The 17,875-nt window shown below is 47.6% G+C and overlaps 4 protein-coding genes across 8 annotated transcripts; 2 read left to right on the top strand and 2 right to left on the bottom strand.

The window, feature by feature from the left end:
- Positions 1-82: 82 nt before the first annotated feature.
- fgf2 (fibroblast growth factor 2) lies at positions 83-7,313 on the bottom strand. Of its 2 annotated transcripts, XM_029846990.1 has the most exons (4): positions 6,775-7,313; positions 6,209-6,350; positions 1,432-1,535; positions 83-694 (listed from the first exon to the last, which is right to left on the bottom strand). In XM_029846990.1, exons 2-4 carry the CDS (start codon positions 6,336-6,338, stop codon positions 509-511), a joined length of 420 nt encoding a protein of 139 aa, XP_029702850.1. In that variant the 5' UTR covers positions 6,339-6,350; positions 6,775-7,313; the 3' UTR covers positions 83-508. The 2 variants fall into 2 exon arrangements, with proteins under 2 accessions (XP_029702850.1, XP_029702849.1); XM_029846989.1 differs by lacking the exons at positions 6,209-6,350; positions 6,775-7,313 and adding an exon at positions 2,976-3,299.
- On the bottom strand, positions 4,435-5,533 carry bbs12 (Bardet-Biedl syndrome 12). The gene is made up of 2 exons (XM_029846988.1): positions 5,328-5,533; positions 4,435-5,239 (listed from the first exon to the last, which is right to left on the bottom strand). The coding sequence occupies exons 1-2, from the start codon at positions 5,392-5,394 to the stop codon at positions 4,476-4,478; spliced, it is 831 nt and encodes a 276-aa protein (XP_029702848.1). The 5' UTR covers positions 5,395-5,533; the 3' UTR covers positions 4,435-4,475.
- cetn4 (centrin 4) lies at positions 6,969-8,682 on the top strand. The gene is made up of 5 exons (XM_011610996.2): positions 6,969-7,049; positions 7,308-7,460; positions 8,017-8,145; positions 8,266-8,403; positions 8,484-8,682. Exons 1-5 carry the CDS (start codon positions 7,047-7,049, stop codon positions 8,571-8,573), a joined length of 513 nt encoding a protein of 170 aa, XP_011609298.2. The 5' UTR covers positions 6,969-7,046; the 3' UTR covers positions 8,574-8,682.
- A 5,118-nt stretch (positions 8,683-13,800) lies between these two features.
- LOC654314 (interleukin 21) lies at positions 13,801-16,255 on the top strand. Of its 4 annotated transcripts, XM_029846845.1 has the most exons (6): positions 13,801-14,132; positions 14,245-14,360; positions 14,439-14,480; positions 15,444-15,557; positions 15,638-15,670; positions 15,766-16,255. In XM_029846845.1, the coding sequence occupies exons 2-6, from the start codon at positions 14,340-14,342 to the stop codon at positions 15,895-15,897; spliced, it is 342 nt and encodes a 113-aa protein (XP_029702705.1). In that variant the 5' UTR covers positions 13,801-14,132; positions 14,245-14,339; the 3' UTR covers positions 15,898-16,255.
- The last annotated feature ends 1,620 nt before the right edge of the window (positions 16,256-17,875 follow it).

Here is a 17,875-nt window from a genome sequence, read left to right as displayed (position 1 = left end):
TGGGGGTCTGGGCTCAACAAGAGCCTCGAGGTTACAGACTTCCACGTTACTCTCAGAGATGTCACAGTCTGATGCCGTTGAGTTGAAGTCTAAATAAAACTGTAAAGTTTAATCATCAATGCACCACTTCTGGAGACGAAGCGGATTACTGAGACTGCAGAAGACTGTAGAATACATGACGTTTTTTTAGGGAAACGTACTACAAAGTGAGCGAGTAATCAAGTTTATCTTTGAAGTGTAGCAGAGAAGGGTGTAATTTGACAAGTTTAAGTACGACACCTTGTTCTGGAGTAATCGATAAGCAGCGAAGAAGACTGGACATGGACTGTGGTCGTATCCAGCACAGCCGTGTCGACCGTAAGTGATGTTTTTATAAAGATAATCTCAGGAAGTCGGAAACTGAAATATAAACTACAGTAGATTGAGAGAATTTTCTTCGATCCCTTCTCCTCCGCGTCCCGGGAGTGTCGGTGATGGAACCGTCCGGCTTTGCCCTCTTGATGTCAGCTTAGTATTTGGCCGACATCGGAAGAAAGAGGATGGCCTTTTGGCCCGGTCCAGTTTTAGTCCCAGACTTGTAGTTGCCAGTTCGCGTCAGTCCCACAAACATGTTGGGGTACTTCCTGGAGCGGTAGGTGTTGTAGTTGTTGCTCTCGAGCCGCTCTAAGAAGTGGCATTCATCCGTCGCTCGTTTCTATGGAGACAAGAACCCCACAACAAATCAGAAGGACCGAAAGCCTGCAAACATTTACTTTTTCGGTCATTTACTACTACATGCATTAAAAGTATGTCAGATTATGACAATTTGTGGCAGATCGTACTTGAATAAACTGTGTCACATGACCGCTAGCTGTGCCAGAAGCTAGCTGCTGCTGACAGTATAAAAGTGAACTTTTTTCAACCCATAATAAAATCCGTTGAACCTGAAGTTGCACCTTAAGTGTTAATGCCATTCTCAGATGGGGCTGCAAACTCAAATCCCAATTACGCAACGTGATATTAACCCTGAAAACCAGACATTATGTTATTACCAACGCTGACCACAGAATTTTGGCCAAAGCCCGAGGACACGATGACGGCGTCAGGACGGAAAGAAAGACAAATGGTCGAAGTGATCAGGTCTAAATAATGCTCAGAACAGAAAAACCTGGAAAATCTGTCCTCTGTGGCGCAACAGAATCACTTGGACCTGTTTAATGTTGTTGTTACCACTTTATTCAGAGCTGACGTGACCAAAAAAAAAAGCTGATTACGTCTCTTTGCTGATGATGTGACTGTAAACATTTCCAGCGAATAAAAGCTAAATGCTGCTGATCAGAGCAGAACTGTTAACATTATTTACTTTAGCTGAAGAGAACATCTTCAGGGTTACATGTTCAACATTAATTTGGGAGCAATGAAGCCCAGAAATTGCTGTTTCGGTCAACTCACCATTCCAAACAGTCGTCCATCTCTGTTCATGGCCAGATAACGATTAGCACAAACCCCCTTGATGACCACCTCCCCCACAGAGGTCGCCTGGAGCTGAAGCTTTACTGAAGAAAACAGAGAAGAACCGATTTAATCAAAGTGAAGGAATCGCGTCCAAAAATCATTGCACAACGCGAGCGCGTTCCGTGTTTCAGTACCCGAGAGGATCATCAAGAAAGGAAGACGCCTCGATGCTAACGTCTGCAATTTAATCCAATGTAATTGTTAAATGACAGGAAATAACACTCATACTTTCACATTTAATCAGGACGTCAATGAAGCTAGCGAGCGGGACACGCGCGCAGCCGTGACCTTCTGAGCCCTCTTTAGAATCCAGATTTTCAGAAGTAATGGAAAATTGATGTGCGTGACAGCTAAAGGCGCAGCGAAAACACCGCGTTTCTGCCTGTGTGAGTGGAATCACATGCCGACACAAAGGAAGAAAAGCCCCAGTAGGCTAAATTAGAGATTCTGTCAATAATTATTCCAGAGGGAGGTTTTTCATCTGTCCACCGTCAACACGGTTCCTGTCACTGGCACGTGAAAAGTGTGCGTTCTTCCTGTCATCTAGTCCTCTAAACTAGTCCTGGCAATGATTGTCTGGGTGATATCCGTGGCAAACATTTGCCAGAGAACCTCATGGTCCCTGAGGGGCGGGCACAAAAACATCCCAGATGGCAGCTCGCGGAAGTGTTGGGTAACTTATTTTAAAAGGTCTCGCTGGCAGATAAACGTGACCGTGGAGAAAACTTGGCAGGATTGTGGACGCTTAACAAAAGAAGCATTGAGGCAGCTCGGCAGAGGTCATGCTAGCAGAAAGGCAACATAACGCTAACATGTTGAATGATTAAACCCAGGCTTCCTCCGGAGAAACATGCAACAAGAAGGTGTCATCGCAGGGACCATTAGCCTGTTTGGCATCTGAAGCTAATCTGGTGATGTAAGAATTCAAGATCCCACAAGAGGAGGTAATTTAATGATTCTAAAAATAGCTTTCCCGTATGAAGACGTTTGTTTTGGAGTACCTGCTGGAAACCTGAGCCTGATACAGACGTTCAGGCTGATGTCACATCCTCTGAAGCATCAATGACGCAGATCAAAGAATCCATCAAAGTGAAAAGAGCATCTAATGTTTCCCTTTACCTGATCAAAGCAGTAGTTCTCTCACTGTCAGTGATGAGAGAACAGATCATATTTGAGATTCTTAAGAGCAAACGTTACCGACGCGGCCGGAGATCTGGGAAAACGGGAACGTTTCCAGTCGGAATGGCTGCGACTCAAACGTTAAGCGCATTTCATCACATTTCCCATTGATTATGAAACTCAGAGGTGCGTTTCTCCTCAACCAGCCATTAAACTTTCCGCCAGCAGCCCGACGCACGCCTACATTAAACACAGCAAGCTGGAAAAGTCTCATCGCTCCTCCATGTTTTTTGCTTCCCTGTTGCTTTCTGAAAGGAGCATAAAGGAGCATTGAAGGCGAGGAGGGGACTGGGAACGCTTACTGTGGGGGTCAGTCTTCTCCCGGGTTCCGTCCACGGCCCCGTCGGACCTGATCCTCAGGAAGAAGCCGCCGTTTTTACAGTACAGCCTTTTGGGATCCTTGAAGCTCCCGGGAGGAAAACCGCCGCTGCCGCCGTCTTCAGGTGTGGATGGAAGTGTTGTGATCCCTCCCGTGGCCATCTCCTCCTCCTCTTTCCCCTGCTTGCCGGCGAATGCCTCTTGTGTGGAGCAGAGCGGGAGCCCCCAGTGAGGCCTCCCACCTCCCACTGACTGTTTACCTCCTCCCCTCCTCCACCGGACTCCTCACTGATACTACTTAACCTCAGAGGTCACTTTCCTTCCACTTCCCTCTCCCTCTGGGCAACAAAAGCCCTCCCAGTCCCGTGGCCTGAAAATCTCCTCTAGAAGCGAGTCGAACTGCCCGGTTCGAGTTGTTATTCTCTTCAACTGGTGGTTGTGGGGGGGCTGCAGGCGGGTCCCCCTCTTCTTCCACTCCTCGTGCAGTGAACTCTGTAAGGCACGGCAGCTGGATCCGATCTGTGGGGACGGCTTTTCCCTTTGGGCCTCAGTTCGCATGCGCCCTCGGAGCCCCACCACACATGCTCACGCCCACCAGCACTCGTGGATTTAACCAACCAAGACGTTGAGAGGGACAGGGTGGGGAGGGGGCGTGCTCCTGGGGCCCTGGGCTCAGAACACCAGCAGCAGTGACAGGCGTGCGAACAGAACCAGCCTTCTTTCATCCCGTCTGAAAAAAAAAAAGAAGCAGCGGCAGCAGCAGCGAGGAGCAGATGGTGATGAAACAAGTGATTTTATCCTCCGTCTCCTACAGGAGGAATCAAACGCGGTTCGTTTTAAAGCTAATGTCATCCATCATCAGGATAGAAGCTGGCCCGGGCTTCAGAGTGGGAGCCACCACATCTGAAGGTCCTGCTGGGTCAGGAAGAAGCCGCCTGACGTCACGCTGGTGAACCTCCTCGAACCTCCTGCGCTTTGCAAACAGGCCACTGGAGTGAGTCAGAGGAGCACTCAAATACTCTGAGGAGCTTCATGAAAGCACCGGTTCTGCTGCAGCTTTGTTGACCAAGCTCATCTCTAGGTGATCAGATCAACAATAACGTGGAACCGTTCCTTCAGAAAGACCTTTCTCTGGACAAGTTCTCAGTTGCATCACCAAGCTGCTGTTATACTGCAAGGGAAGCGTAATAGGAGCGAAGCTGCACAGTAAAACGTGTCCCGTCCCCCAGGAGACAGACTGCAACAGGTACGAGTTGTTCTTCAGGGTCAAAGTCGAAATCCAAACAGGTATGAAATAAAAGGAAATAACCCTAATCAAATAATACAAATAAGAATTCTGTGTTTATTTTGGGAATTTGTGTTTTTGAACTCAACAAGTCCTATGTCTCCCCCAGGTGGGCACATCCGGTAGTGCTGTTTAATTCAGAAAATGACAGATTAGGCTTTCACGTAAGAGCTTTATTTTATTCTATCCTCTGTAACGTTTACAACAGCATCAGAGTCTCCTGTGAGCCTTCAGTGTTCTGGTCAATCCCTGTGATGACCTCTGCATCTGCCTGTAAGACAAGCAGAACCAGATCCAGGGCTCTTCTCCACGCTTCCTGCTTCACGCTTAAACTGTCGTATATCGCTCCCGATGGTTCGCCGTCAGATTTAACTGCTGCACAATCTCCCCGGACATCTTCTTCATGTGACAGCAGTGGTGACATCGCTGCAGACATGTCCGAGCCTCCGCTGTAGTCCCTCAGGAGTCGGCTCAGCTCGGTCCTGGCTCCCACTTTGGAAAACCGTCCCGTGCGGACCATTAACGTGGAGACGTAATCTGTTAATCCCTCCGCCATGAGGCGCAGCACTACTCCCCTGTAGGGGTCAGCCGCCGCCGCCGCCGCTTCCTCGGCCCTCTCTGCAGGTTGCCTGGCGAGGCCCTCCGCATTCTTAAGAAGGTGACGAACACAGAGCATCTCCGTCACTCCGGCACCAGGAAGGAGGACACCGTCTTTCAGCACGTGGTGTAAACGGTACGCACACGCCCAGAACCGGTCCTCCAGGGCCTGCAGCTTGGCGCGCACGCAGCCCGTGAGCACGACAGTGACCAGCCCGGCGTTGACGTCGGCAGAGATGTTCACGGCGCTGGAAGGATTCCCATCACGGCGGACGACCTCTTTCCAGGCGGTGATGTTCACCCCGGTGCCGACGCACAGTCGACTTAACTGCGTGGCGTAAGTCACCGGAACCGCCCCGGTTGCATCTGCAAAACCCTTCAGAATGGAAACCTCGACTTTTTCCACCGCAAGTATCCGACGTCTACAACAGCGCAGAAGAACATTTTCGCTTACCCGCCCACTGACGAGTATCAGGTTGACTTCCAGCCTCGACAGGAGAGCCTCGACCTTGTCCAGCCATTCTTCTTCTTTGCTTGAGCCGGACAAACCCGACCGGTCCCCCACCCGCCTCATACCCGCGTGCCTGTTGAAGCCGAGATGGCGATAGGTGTCTGCCAGATCTCCATTAATCAAAGCGAGCTTCACGCGCTGCTCTTGCAGATGGCGTGCAACAGATGACTGTTCAGCAGATAAGAGCTGAATGCAACCTTGCAAAACACATGCATGGTCTTCTGGTAAACCAGGCAGCAAGCAGGTTACTACTTTACTCACATCAAACGTGGAGGAGCTGTTATCTTTGTAATTTTCTGACTGTATCTGACTGGCTTTGATGACTAAATTCATCGCATCCACACATCCGTGACTCAATCCCTCAGCCACATGCTTAACGTCGGGAGGCCCGACTGCGGAGACCCTTTCAGATTTGTTGTTACAAAAATGTCTGCTGAGCTTCAGACCGCTGAGGCCCGCTCTTCTGCTCTGCTGCCGCGTGCACGTGGAAGCCTTGACAGTTTCTCCTGAACTGCGTGATGCAAAGTTCCCAAAGTTCTTCGCCTTGAGAGTCTCGATCGAGACGCTGCTTTTCTTGCAAATATCCAAACAGATGTCCATCCCTTCGCTCAGAGCTGAGACCGTGCTTCCTACAGAGATTCCCCTCTGAAGGCACTCCAAAGCGACACGGCCCCAGGCTCCTGAGAGGAAGAGCAGGCATCCGGATCCTGTGTGATACACCCGCTGATGGGCTTGAACCGTCTCATGAACGAGCTGGCCCACAGCACAGGTCAACTCCAGGTTCTCCAAGATGCGGAAGCAGGAACCCACAAGAGCCGACTCACCGGTTGTGTCATCTTGAATGAACTTGTAGTTTTTATTGGGGCCCAGGAAGGAGTGGGACACCTCTGCTAGGACGCCGAGTTTCTGCAGACCAACATGCTGCTGGTGGTTGAGAATTCTACTTCCCAGCATTTCCTGAGGCACCTGCATCAAGATAGACACATTTTCACTTTTACCGTGACTAATTAATCAACTTTTACGTAAAATATTATGAAACTTTGGCTTTGTAAAGTGCTGGGGGGGGGGGGGGGGGGGACCTACACTGTGACAACAGTTTGAAGTATATAAAACCACAGATTATTCCATTTCAGTTGCATAATTGTAATCTAGATTAATTGGGGTAATTCATCAACAAAGAACAAATTCCTACATATAAATATACAATAACTAATCCTTGTTTCAGTCCTGCTAACGTCCGAAAGATACAGCTAAACGAACGAGTCTGTCTCCACAGCAACCACGTTATCAAGTTAAAGTTTTAGGATCTTTAGAATACAACAGTTTAGGAGTTGAAGGAAGACGGTGTAACAGTGCAAAAAATACTGCAAATAACAGAGATTGGAATTACCTTTTATCAATAACGCGGCGTCTTCTTTCAGCAGCTTTCGTGTCCGAACTCAAACTCGCTGCTGCGCATGCGCAGTCTCCATGGATACAGGAAACCATGCAAGCCATTGGTTGAGTCTAGGTAAGCCCGCCCATGCTGTGATGCAATTGGCCAGCATTTCTACGTCACCGGGCTTTTCTGGCTCCTATTGGCTGCGCTTCACGTCACTCCGCAACTATTTGTTGACATCAGACGTCCAAACAAGTTTTTGTCCAGGTTTTTCCGCGTTTGAAATGGTGAATTTTCCAACTATTTCTGGGTTTAAATCTACTCTGTTGTAACGCTGCCTTGTTAAACGTTCACGATTTACCGTGGAAGGATAGCAAATGTTAAATGCGGTCGAATTGGTCGTTTTATAACTTCGGATGGTTTAGCATTTTGCAAACAAGCTAATTAGCATTAAAGCCGCGGTTGCGATCGGCGCCGCGTCCTCACCTGTACCTTCACCTGAGTTCCGATCAGTCACAACCAGGTATTTCTCAATTCTTTTTCAGGCTTCTGGTTACCGTAAAGCAGCTCCTTCAGCCGCTCAAAGGAAAAAGGCTGCTAAAATCGAACTGACCGAGGAGCAAAACCAAGAAATAAAGGAGGCTTTTGACCTTTTTGACACGGATGGGACCGGAACACTCGACGTAAAGGACCTAAAGGTCGGTGCTCATTTTGCAGCAGATTTAGATCTGATCACCTTTGTTACCTCCTCTCCCCTTTGTTTATGCAGCTTTAATGGTCTAAATATTGCTTTGCAAATTACAAGCTGCAGAAATAATAGCAAACCTTCTGCCCCAGGAAATAAAATGCAATTTTAAATTGTGCAATCACGTCAAAACTGCTTAAATTTAAATTTCATGTTTGAAAAGTGATGAAATTGCCCTTTTATTTCTTATTTAACGTTTCCACAAGTGTCACAGTTTTAACTTGAGAGCAGATTAACTTGAAAATGAATTTGTCAAAGTGCTCTTTAATATTTCTTCCATATATTTTTTTAAACATCGAAGCCGGTGGACAAAAACGAGTCACGCTGATATTTAGAATGATGAACTTTAAAAATGTGTCAACGTAAACACGCTTACTAACGTATAAATGATGTCACTTTAAGGCACCTCATCAAACCTGCCTTTTATTAGCAAACCTCTCCATTGCGTGGTATTCTGACTCGATTACTAAGTCCTAGGTGCTTTTTACAACGCGGGTTCTGCGCCTCAGGTCGCCATGCGAGCTCTCGGTTTTGAACCCAAAAAGGAAGAAATCAAGCGAATGATTGCAGACATCGATAAGGAAGGCTCCGGAACAATCGACTACGCAGGTTTTCTTAACATGATGACGCATAAAATGGTGAGTGTGAGTTTAAATCAAAGCCTGGAAACTCCTCTGAGATGGAAAAGGCTGTTTTAATGATGCGCGACCTCTGGTTTCCCCTTCGTCGTGTTATCGGTCATCGATCGTGTGTCACAGAGTGAAAAAGACTCCAAAGAAGAAATACTGAAAGCGTTCCGGCTTTTCGACGACGACTGCACGGGAAAAATCTCCTTCAAGAACCTGAAGAGAGTGGCGAAGGAGCTGGGTGAAACCCTGACGGACGAAGAGCTGCAGGTCAGCTTCTGCTCGTTCCCCTCCGCGAACATCCGGGGGGCACTTTTATACGCACACATCTGACTCTGGTCTCCTTCCAGGAGATGATCGACGAGGCCGATCGGGACGGAGACGGCGAGGTGAGCGAGCAGGAGTTTTTGAGGATAATGAAGAAGACCAACCTTTACTGACACCGTCCCTCAGCAGCACCTTCACCGGCCCAAACTGATGCAACTGGAGTGTAAATACCAATAAAATTGAGTTATCTTTTCTAATAAAACCTTTTTTTTCCCCACCAAAGTTGGTCTCCTGCATGAAACACATTGAGTTTAGATGGAGAAATATGAAACTGTGATATGTAAAAGGTTCGGTGTGTTTGGTGGCAACATAAACATGAAGGAGGAAACACGAGGAGGGCGAGATCAGAAGGGAAGTGAACTACAAACCAGCAGGAAACAGTGGCGCTAATGAGAAATGAGCCTCAGTCCCGCCACGTTTGGATTCGGCCCGGCTCGGCCCGGCTGACGATGAGAAGCTGCTTTAGTTCCACTTGGATCCTCGTTCCTGTTTTGTCGTAAACTGATGCTTTTTCGATGTCACCGGAATAAAAAAGGAATTGTTGTTCGCTTTGAAACAAGTCGCTTACCCGCTCAATTCACAAATGAAAAATAAAAACAGGTTCGTTTTCCATGGAGAAAGTTAATTTTCCGACATGGTCGCCGTTTCTGACCACAATCCGGAATAAGTAAGTTAAAACGTGAAGATTTGTCATGAAGTCACAGCACGTTTGGGAGGATCACTCTTCCCTTTTTAGGTGGTTTAACTTTGGCCTCATGTAATCGAGCAATTGTTGTTGTTGTTGTTGTTGTTGTTGTTAGATTTAATGAATCTATTTTCGTTGAAGCGGTAGAAATTAGGCGTTCATCCCAGCAGAGCGTGCACGCTGCAGCCGACCACGGGCAGATGTCGGCGATCAGACAGTGAAAGTCGAGTGACTAAGTTGAGTAACCGGAATCGCCTCAGTCAAAAGAAGCAGAGTTGACTAACGCAGAAACTCTCACTGTCCTTTCAGCAACAGCAGAGCAGCAGCTTCAGTAGCAGAGCAGCAGCTTCAGTAGCAGCAGAGCAGCAGCTTCAGTAGCAGAGCAGCAGCTTCAGTAGCAGCAGAGCAGCAGCTTCAGTAGCAGCTTCAGTAGCAGAGCAGCAGCTTCAGTAGCAGAGCAGCAGCTTCAGTAGCAGCAGAGCAGCAGCTTCAGTAGCAGCAACAGAGCAGCAACAGCAGCAGCGGCGGCTTCAGTTGCAGCAACAGATACAGCAGAGCAGCAGCAGAGCAGCAGCAGCAGAGCAGCAGCAGCTTCAGTAGCAGCAGAGCAGCAGCAGCTTCAGTAGCAGCAGAGCAGCAGCAGCAGAGCAGTAGCAGCTTCAGTAGCAGCAGAGCAACAGCAGCAGCAGAGCAGCAGCAGCAGCAGTAGCAACAGCAGCAGCAGAGCAGCAACAGCAGCAGCAGCTTCAGCAGCAGCAGCAGCAGAGCAGCAGCTTCAGTTGCAGCAGCAGCTTCAGCAGCAGCAGAGCAGCAGCAGCAGAGCAGCAGCAGCTTCAGTAGCAGCAACAGCAGCAGAGGCGGCTTCAGTTGCAGCAACAGATACAGCAGAGCAGCAACAGTAGCAGCAGCTTCAGTAGCAGCAGCAGAGCAGCAGCAGAGCAGCAGCAGCAGAGCAGTAGCAGCTTCAGCAGCAGCTTGAGTAGCAGCAGAGCAGCAGCAACAGCAGCAGCAGAGCAGCAACAGCAGCAGCAGAGCAGCAGCTTCAGTAGCAGTAGCAACAGCAGCAGCAGAGCAGCAGCAGCAGTAGCAACAGCAGCAGCAGAGCAGCAGCAGCTTCAGCAGCAGAGCAGCAGCTTCAGCAGCAGAGCAGCAGCTTCAGCAGCAGAGCAGCAGCTTCAGCAGCAGCAGAGCAGCAGCAGCAGCAGAGCAGCAGACGCTCTTTTAGCTCCTCTTAAAGCCTTTCCTGCTCAGAGGAAAAGATGCTCCTGCTGCTTGATTGTAAAACAGCTTTTCAAAATAAACAGGATATCGCAGTGACGTTTTGTTCCGAGCCGCCAGACACCCGTCTATTATTCTGGGATGCCACTGATTGTGAAAGTTCTGACAACCCGTTTAGACACTGAAGGAACCTCTGATGGAAAATCTGAAAAAAAAAAAATCAAAATCAAAATAAAAAACTTCACATTTCTTAATTTAAACCCCCTCTGAAACAGAGGGATGAAGCATTGAAAAAGAGTTCCTGTAGCTCCACGTTTCAAACGGTTCAGACCAATCAAGAAGCTTCTGAGAAGCCTCCAAAGCTGATTCTACTCAGTCAAAGCTCATTTTCTTTGTGGTTGTGAAGCCTTTATTAATTAGACGAGTGGGTGCTGCACGCTCGCTTTTGGCACTGAACTTTTTCTGTTGGGAGCTGGTAGAGCGGCGGCCCCCCGGCCTGGCGTGATTCCCCTGCTGCTGTGGTTCAACAGTGGCCTCATTAACACTCCCACTGAGCTGCTTTTCCCAGAAAAGGAGCCGTTTACAAAACAACAAGCGCCGCTCGCACATTAGATGATCCACCGTTAAAGGTCAAAGCGTACAGAGGGTATTTTTTCACTGCCCCCCCCCCCCCCCCCCCCCCCCCCCCCCGTTTAATAAGACACGCTGAGCAAAAGTTGCCACTGTTGAGTCCAGAAGCAGCAGAGACGCATCAGGGGTATGTTTGACTTTTACCAGCTTTCATTGATAAACTGGTCCCAGCTATCACACGTTAGCTAGCATGCTAAGTTAGCCATTAATTAGGATCCTTTAATGCATCTGTAATTCATACTTAGGAACTTAATGTGTGAATAGTTGGTCTAAAATAAGCTTTTAATTTTATTTAAATTCCTAATAAAGTGGTGAAAATATATATATTTAGTGGATTACTGTGAACTTTTATCTGTATTTGTTGCAGACAAATTTTAATATTTGGCACAAGAAAGATTTTAGGCAGGTTTGATGTGGGGAAAAATGGGCAAACAGCTGCTCTTTTCAGCTCTAAACATTTAGGCCATTAAAATCTCAATTACATTTATCACATCTCTCTTATTGTCCAGGAGAATTTTTATTTTAGTCCCCATTAACGTTTAGATCCACAATCTCTGTGGTGAGGCAGGTTTCCATATTTAATCAGATAAGTGGAAAAAAACATGTTTGTTTGCTTTTCCCACTGTTTAATCAGAAATTAATGCAAATTCAGGTTCCATTATTGAACATGGAAACAACTGATCTAAAAACCTGAATCCTTTAGGATATTCTAGACTAGAATAAAGCGGCCGTGTTATCGCTGACGGGGGCCGAGGGAGGCGATCCCCCACCCACGCCCTCCCAACCCTTCCTGTACCTTTACGGTAATATCGTGCACACTCAGCCTCCTTTGTTTTACCTCATTCAGGCTAAAGTTCTCCTGAGTATTTTGCACGTACACGAGCGGTGCGGGATTATTCGATCGACACCCAGCTTTAGCGGCCGCGCGGCTAATTCGAGCTGTTTTCGCGTCGCAGCCGCGCAGGCGGAGATGCCACCTGCTCAGCGTCCCCAGACCGCAGTGTAGGAAGTCACACTGCCGTCGGTGGGAGGAGGAAGTCAACCATAAAACAAATGTAAACACATGTGAGGGATGTGTGACACCCTGGGGTTATGGGGTTGTTACCTCACACCACCGCTGGAGTCGCCCTGGCAGACCGGAAACGATGCTGGAGATAGGAGGGGAATCAGGAGGAGGGAGAGGAACTGTTGCTTTGATGTCTCACCACACCTGAGGAGGAACCCAGGACGGAGCGGAGCTGCTTGAGCTCCTCATCGGGACACCAGGGCACCCGTGGCGGCCTCGCACCTGAGACCAGATGACTGAAGACGTTAGACAGGACTTCCCTCGTCTCCCAGATACCCTGAAACCAGCCAGCGCCAGCGTCCTGAGGCGGAGGACGCCGCCATGAGCGTCCCAAAGCTCCGACCTCAGCACAGCGGCACCAAACTGGTGTCAATCCTCAGAACTGCCCAGTTTCCCCCGGAACACGTCCAGCACAGGAATTACCATGAGATGCGTGATCTCATTTGTATTCTTGGGATTTTTTAAGAGGTGTGTGTGTGTGTGTGTGTGTGTGTGTGTGTGTGCGTGTGCTCTCGTCCTGGTATCTTTTGGTCCATCACTCTTGCTCACTCTGACTCACACTGCGTTTAACACTCTGACCACAAACTGTGACGGCTCAGCGCTGAAATAAAAAACAATATCACGGAAAAAACCCGGCGACGCTCTTCCCCACTGTTCTTTCTTTCTTTCTCTTTTTTCAAGTTTAAGAGAATAAACAACTCCAGTTGCCTTTGATAAACTACTGGATTGAAATGAGTGCTTTTATCATCCAAACATCCGTTTAAAACACAGAAACTCGGGTTTGAATCCCTGAAAGTCCCTGATGTGACGACACTTGAAGTTCCGTCCAAACACCAGTCACATGGTCCAAACATCCCCCAAATGTCCCTTTTTCCCTGGGTTATTTCACTCATCTTTGCTCTCTTTTTTTTCATATTTTTAAATCTCCAAAGACAAAAAATGAAAGAACAAAGTCGTCTCAGGTTCAAAACCAAAGAACGGGCTGTTCTACAGGAGAACGTCGCATTATGACGTCCAACCGGGCTGGAACAGCGGCAGAACCTTTCGACGCATTTTGGTGGACCAGATTTCTAAATTTAGGCTTTAGCTGCCCTCATTTTCCATCATCAGACACTTGTGGTCATTTTTAAAAAATAAACCCGGGTGTTGCGGGGGCAGATTCCCTGATGGCAGACTCTAAATATACCTGTCGACACATTTTTCCCTCCTGAACGTGCATCACAGCGTCCTGCCCCGGCCCGGGGACTCGGGCTGATGCAGCTATCGCACGGGTCCGAGTCCCCACCCACCTTTTCCCTGACGCTGTCAGAGATCAGAGTTTTCTTCGCTAAGTCTCACTTCCTTTTCCCCACTGAAACGAGCGTGTAGACGCGAGAACGTGTGAACGGGCCCGATGGTTTGAGCTGCGCGCGTGCAGGAGTGTGCTGGTGAAACTGCGCAGGCCTCTGAAACCAGGCCGCTCAGGCAGACATCACAGGTCCAAAGCACCTGTTCTCCCCGGGTCCAAACGCTCCCTCAAACCCCTGAAGAGAAGCGTCTGCCAGGTCCCGAGGTGATGAGGCCTCAGACGCCGCCGTTGACCTTTAACCCCGCAGCCCAACATCAAAGCCCTGGGGTCATCTCCCTAAATAAAGCAGCGATTTCTGCTTGTGCACACTTCCTCCGTCAACGAGCGACGTGTGTTTTCTCGCTGGTCCCGATGCTTCGTCACTGATGATGGTTTCCTGTTGTTGCAGCAGGATTCGGTGTGTTTGTGTAGGTGGCCGCGGCGCTCGCGATGCATTCAGGTTGCCAATACCGCACCTCCGAAAAAAAAGCACCTCTGACATGGTACCGCTGCGGCTCCACTGATTCAGACTGAAAATGGGAAGTCCTCCTGTAGCTTCCTGCTCATGCAGCTTTACGTTCACACACCAGCGTCTCCGCGGCCCCACGCACGCGCAGCTTGACGACACCGTCGGATCACGTAGTGGCCAGTGGAAAAGAAAGTCATTAGTCACACGCGCCGGTTTCTGCTGCTTTCCAACTCCCTGCGAGTGGTTTTCCTGTCTCCTCAGGAATACGTATAAAAAGGTAAGATGTGCGACACTGCGCATTTCCAGCCAATCTTCTGAAAAGCACCTTTTGACCTCGCCCGTCGCCGACTCTGAGAATATGAAGCCGCTGGTGCTGTGCCTGTTTGCAGTGTGCTGCTGGTGTGTGGCCGACGCGTCGGCCGACGTGTCGGACGACAAAGTGAAGCAGCAGAGGAAGCTGGAAGAGATTCTGAGGGAGCTGGGCATGGTGAAGAGGAGGCTGCAGGTAGGTCCCGGCGGCGTCTCGCTACTTTTCTGCCGAGCGGCTGCGGTTTTCACTCACTTTACCCTCTTTGCCCTCCAGAACAGCAAGAAGATGCTCAGCACGCCGTCGGAGAACATCGGGGTACGGACAACTTTCACATTGTGACGGCAGTTTGCTCAAAGGCTTGTGTAATATCTGTGGTCGCTTAGTCATTGTTGTTGGTCTTCCACCTTTGGTGTCGGCCACTGTGGCAACACGTCAGATGTGTGTGCAAACATGGCGGAGACAGATTTTACTCCTATTTTATGGGCTGAGAAGTTTGTTCCTAATTTAGTTATTATTTATTAGTTATTATTTTAGCAAACTAAATGAATATTCCAGCAGATGCTGACAACAACAGCAACGTTGTGCAAAACCCTTGAACATCTTTAAGGAATATGGACAATAGCAGCAACCTGGAAAAATGGAGTAAAATAAATTCATTTAAGGTCAAAGGGAAGCAACAAACTCGTTCGTTCATTTGCATTTTTTTTTTTTAATGTCGAGTGGGAAACAAAACTCAGTATTTTACAATAAGTGCGCGGCCGATTTCGACGATCCATTTACTTCTAAATTCGCTCAATTTCTTGTCAGGCCGGCGCTCCTCCGTGAGTCACATCCAGCTCTCAGTTTTCTCGCAGCTTTCGTTTGCGCTCTCAGCCCAAATTTGATGAGTAATCGAGAGAGCGCAGACAAAAGTGATCACTTCCTCCTGCTCGACATGTTCTCTCGCATGCTAGACGCCACTTCGTCACCGGCTGTTATTACAGCCGATCCATTACAATCCAGAAAAAACTTCCTTCATTACTCCAACTACTGACAGTAAAAGTGACAAGAGGCTAAATGAAATGATTAAATTCCACATGAAACTGAACACAAAGCTTTTATCAACTTTTCTGCAGGGAAACGTGGAAATTGTGAGTTTCAGTTTAACACAAACAGTTTGATTGGAAAGTCGACAAATGACAAATCATGACAGAAACCTCAGAGGGAAAAAAAAAAGACAGTTTGGTGAATGCTTTACTGCTGCTCGTCTCGTCTCGTTAACACGCGGTCGTGTTGCAGGACTGCTGCTGTCTGTCCGCGCTGAAGTGCTTCCGAGAAAATTTCAAAGAGATCTTCAGCCTGACAGACCTACCTCAGAAGAAACTTTACCGGAGCCTCACAAATACCCTCACTGTGAGTACGGCTGGAAAAAAATGAAAAGTGCAAATTTACACGAGCAGTGATGCAATAATCTATTATTTTGTCCATTTTAGGAAAAGGGTCTGGACTTCTGCGATTCCAAAAATGTAAGGAACATGACCGATATTTGCCCAGGTGCTCTTATTCTGACCTGTGATTCTTTTGGAGTCAACAACTTTTCCTCCTCTTTGTTTCTGCTCAGTCGACCTGCCAAGACTGCCACTCGCATCCAGAAGAGAAGGCCGAGAAATTTTTCGACAGATTGAATTCTCTTATTCAAAAGGTACATTTGAAAAGCAGCATTTGTCACTTGATGTCGAGTCTCATGTTCTAATTCTTATTTCCCTCACTCTTGTAGGCCATAGACAGGCTGATGGTGTACCAACAAAACAACTCCTAACCAATCGGGACAGAATGTACAGACAACACTAAAAAAAAGAAAATTCAAACAATGTTCTATTCTTATTTAATTATTTATTTCGATGACTGTGGTATGCACTGATGCAGAACATATTTTCAGGAAAGCTACTTTTCTGCCACCTAGTGGACATGGCAGTTTCTTTTTTTTTCTCCACTGAAAGTTCTACTTTATTTATTCGTCTCAGTTCTCAGTATTGACATTTATTCTCTGTATGTGGTGATCTTTTTGTTCGAAGTTACTGTACATTTCATATAATAAAATGAATGCAATAGTAAATATTGTGGTCATCTTTTAAAATACTATTTCTAATCTAGTAAGTAATTGGTCATTATGGACAATTTTAAGTTAATTAATAAGCAAATGAGATATTAACTGGAAAATTTACCTCTCATCGAACATTTATCCACTTTTAATTTGAATTATTTCTCCATCCGAATTTCAAGTTCATTCACTCGCCGCTAGAGGGCGCCACAATTGAGCCAGCTCTCAGAAAGTCTCAGAAACAGACCCCCCCCCTCCCCCCCGAATCAAATAATTTAATTAGAATCACTTTTAATTCTGTAAAAAAAATAATTTATTTGCCATTTTTATTTTGCCATTTGTCACCTTTCATTTCTATTGAACTAGAATTTACATTTCCAATGTGTTCTCATGGTTATTCTCCTTTCTTCTTAAACAAAGCAGGAAATCAGACTTTAAAGCCCTAACTTTAAAAAATAAAATAAAAATAAATGCAAAAGCAAATCACACTTTTCTCACAATGACAGGTGTACACACCTCAGCAGGACCCTGGAGTTCCCTGACGGTGGAGGGGATTTCAATCTCACCAAAAAACAACAGATTTCACCCAGATGTTTTCCACACCTGCAGACTCAAACCCACGATAGGTTGACCTCACAGAAAAGGCATTTCCTCCGACCGGCTGCTCTACTCAATACGTGACAAATGCATCCTCAAAGATGGTGGTTTCACATGTTTCATGGAGCAGCGTGAAGGTGCGGTTGAGCTAAAGTGACCCATTCAAGTTGTTTAAAAACTCCCCAGAAACGTCGTGAAATGCGATCATCATCCTAAAGACTCCAGTTTGTGCACGTAGAGCCGAGTCTCCCATTTGCACCCCCCCCCCACCACCTTAAAGTCTGAATTAAGAAAAACCCTAGACAATTAAATTTTCTGTGTGGAGGAACCACACTGCCTCCCCTTGGTCACATGACCTCCACTTTCACATTCGTGGTAGTTTCTGAGAAACCTGGTCTGTGCGTGTTTGTGGGCGCGCCACTGGTCGCAGGATCATCTTGATATGTCTCTACCCTACCTCGAATCCGGCACCAATGACGACGAGCCTCATTTTTCCAGTGAGGGAGACGCAGATCCACGTCACCGCGTCGCCCCCGCCAGAAGATGCTACTCCAATCAGTTCTCCGCGGCTTCTCCAAGCCGACCGCGTCATCCTCCAGGTGGGATGGCTAACCACCGGGTGCTGATGCTGGCCAGCCCATAAATGCATGTTTCCATCATTTCAGGAGGGCAGATCAGGAGGGTGTTGCCGTGCAGGAGGCGCAAAAAGAGGATGTGGTAAAACAGGCACATCAAGGCTGGAGAGATGGAAGTAGATATCTACGTCTCTGTGAAGCTTTGTTCCAATACCTGCATAAACAAATGTTGAAACCGTCTCATCTGTCACCGACCTGCAACCGTGCAACACTACCGGCACGCAGGGAAATAAGAAATAATCCCTTAAAGAATCGGGACCGCAGCAGGAATTCAAGAATTGATCACGACGCGAATCTCAACGGAAAGGGAAAATATTTAAATGGGCGAACTTTCCCTGTCGTACTGAGATATCCGTGTAGAAAACACCTCCACTTGACCTTTGGAGGAGACCTTGAAG

Source organism: Takifugu rubripes, chromosome 14, assembly GCF_901000725.2.
Source record: "Takifugu rubripes chromosome 14, fTakRub1.2, whole genome shotgun sequence".
NCBI lineage: Eukaryota > Metazoa > Chordata > Actinopteri > Tetraodontiformes > Tetraodontidae > Takifugu > Takifugu rubripes.
The sequence above is the reverse complement of the archived record's forward strand: the minus strand, read 5'-3'. Positions and strand labels throughout refer to the sequence as shown.

Bases quoted from the DNA above. Each gene is read 5' to 3' on its own strand.
- fgf2 (XM_029846989.1), bottom strand. From the start codon at position 3,153: ATGGCCACGGGAGGGATCACAACACTTCCATCCACACCTGAAGACGGC. The intron at 1,536-2,975 runs GTAAGCGTTCCC...TGTTTTCTTCAG, and splicing joins GGAGAAGACTGACCCCCACA to TAAAGCTTCAGCTCCAGGCG. The intron at 695-1,431 runs GTGAGTTGACCG...TTGTCTCCATAG, and splicing joins ATGGACGACTGTTTGGAATG to AAACGAGCGACGGATGAATG.
- bbs12 (XM_029846988.1), bottom strand. From the start codon at position 5,394: ATGGCTGGACAAGGTCGAGGCTCTCCTGTCGAGGCTGGAAGTCAACCT. The intron at 5,240-5,327 runs GTAAGCGAAAAT...AGGGTTTTGCAG, and splicing joins TGATACTCGTCAGTGGGCGG to ATGCAACCGGGGCGGTTCCG.
- cetn4 (XM_011610996.2), top strand. The intron at 7,461-8,016 runs GTCGGTGCTCAT...TCTGCGCCTCAG, and splicing joins TCGACGTAAAGGACCTAAAG to GTCGCCATGCGAGCTCTCGG. The intron at 8,404-8,483 runs GTCAGCTTCTGC...GTCTCCTTCCAG, and splicing joins TGACGGACGAAGAGCTGCAG to GAGATGATCGACGAGGCCGA.
- LOC654314 (XM_011610971.2), top strand. From the start codon at position 13,923: ATGGGAAGTCCTCCTGTAGCTTCCTGCTCATGCAGCTTTACGTTCACA. The intron at 15,558-15,637 runs GTGAGTACGGCT...TGTCCATTTTAG, and splicing joins GCCTCACAAATACCCTCACT to GAAAAGGGTCTGGACTTCTG. The intron at 15,671-15,765 runs GTAAGGAACATG...GTTTCTGCTCAG, and splicing joins ACTTCTGCGATTCCAAAAAT to TCGACCTGCCAAGACTGCCA.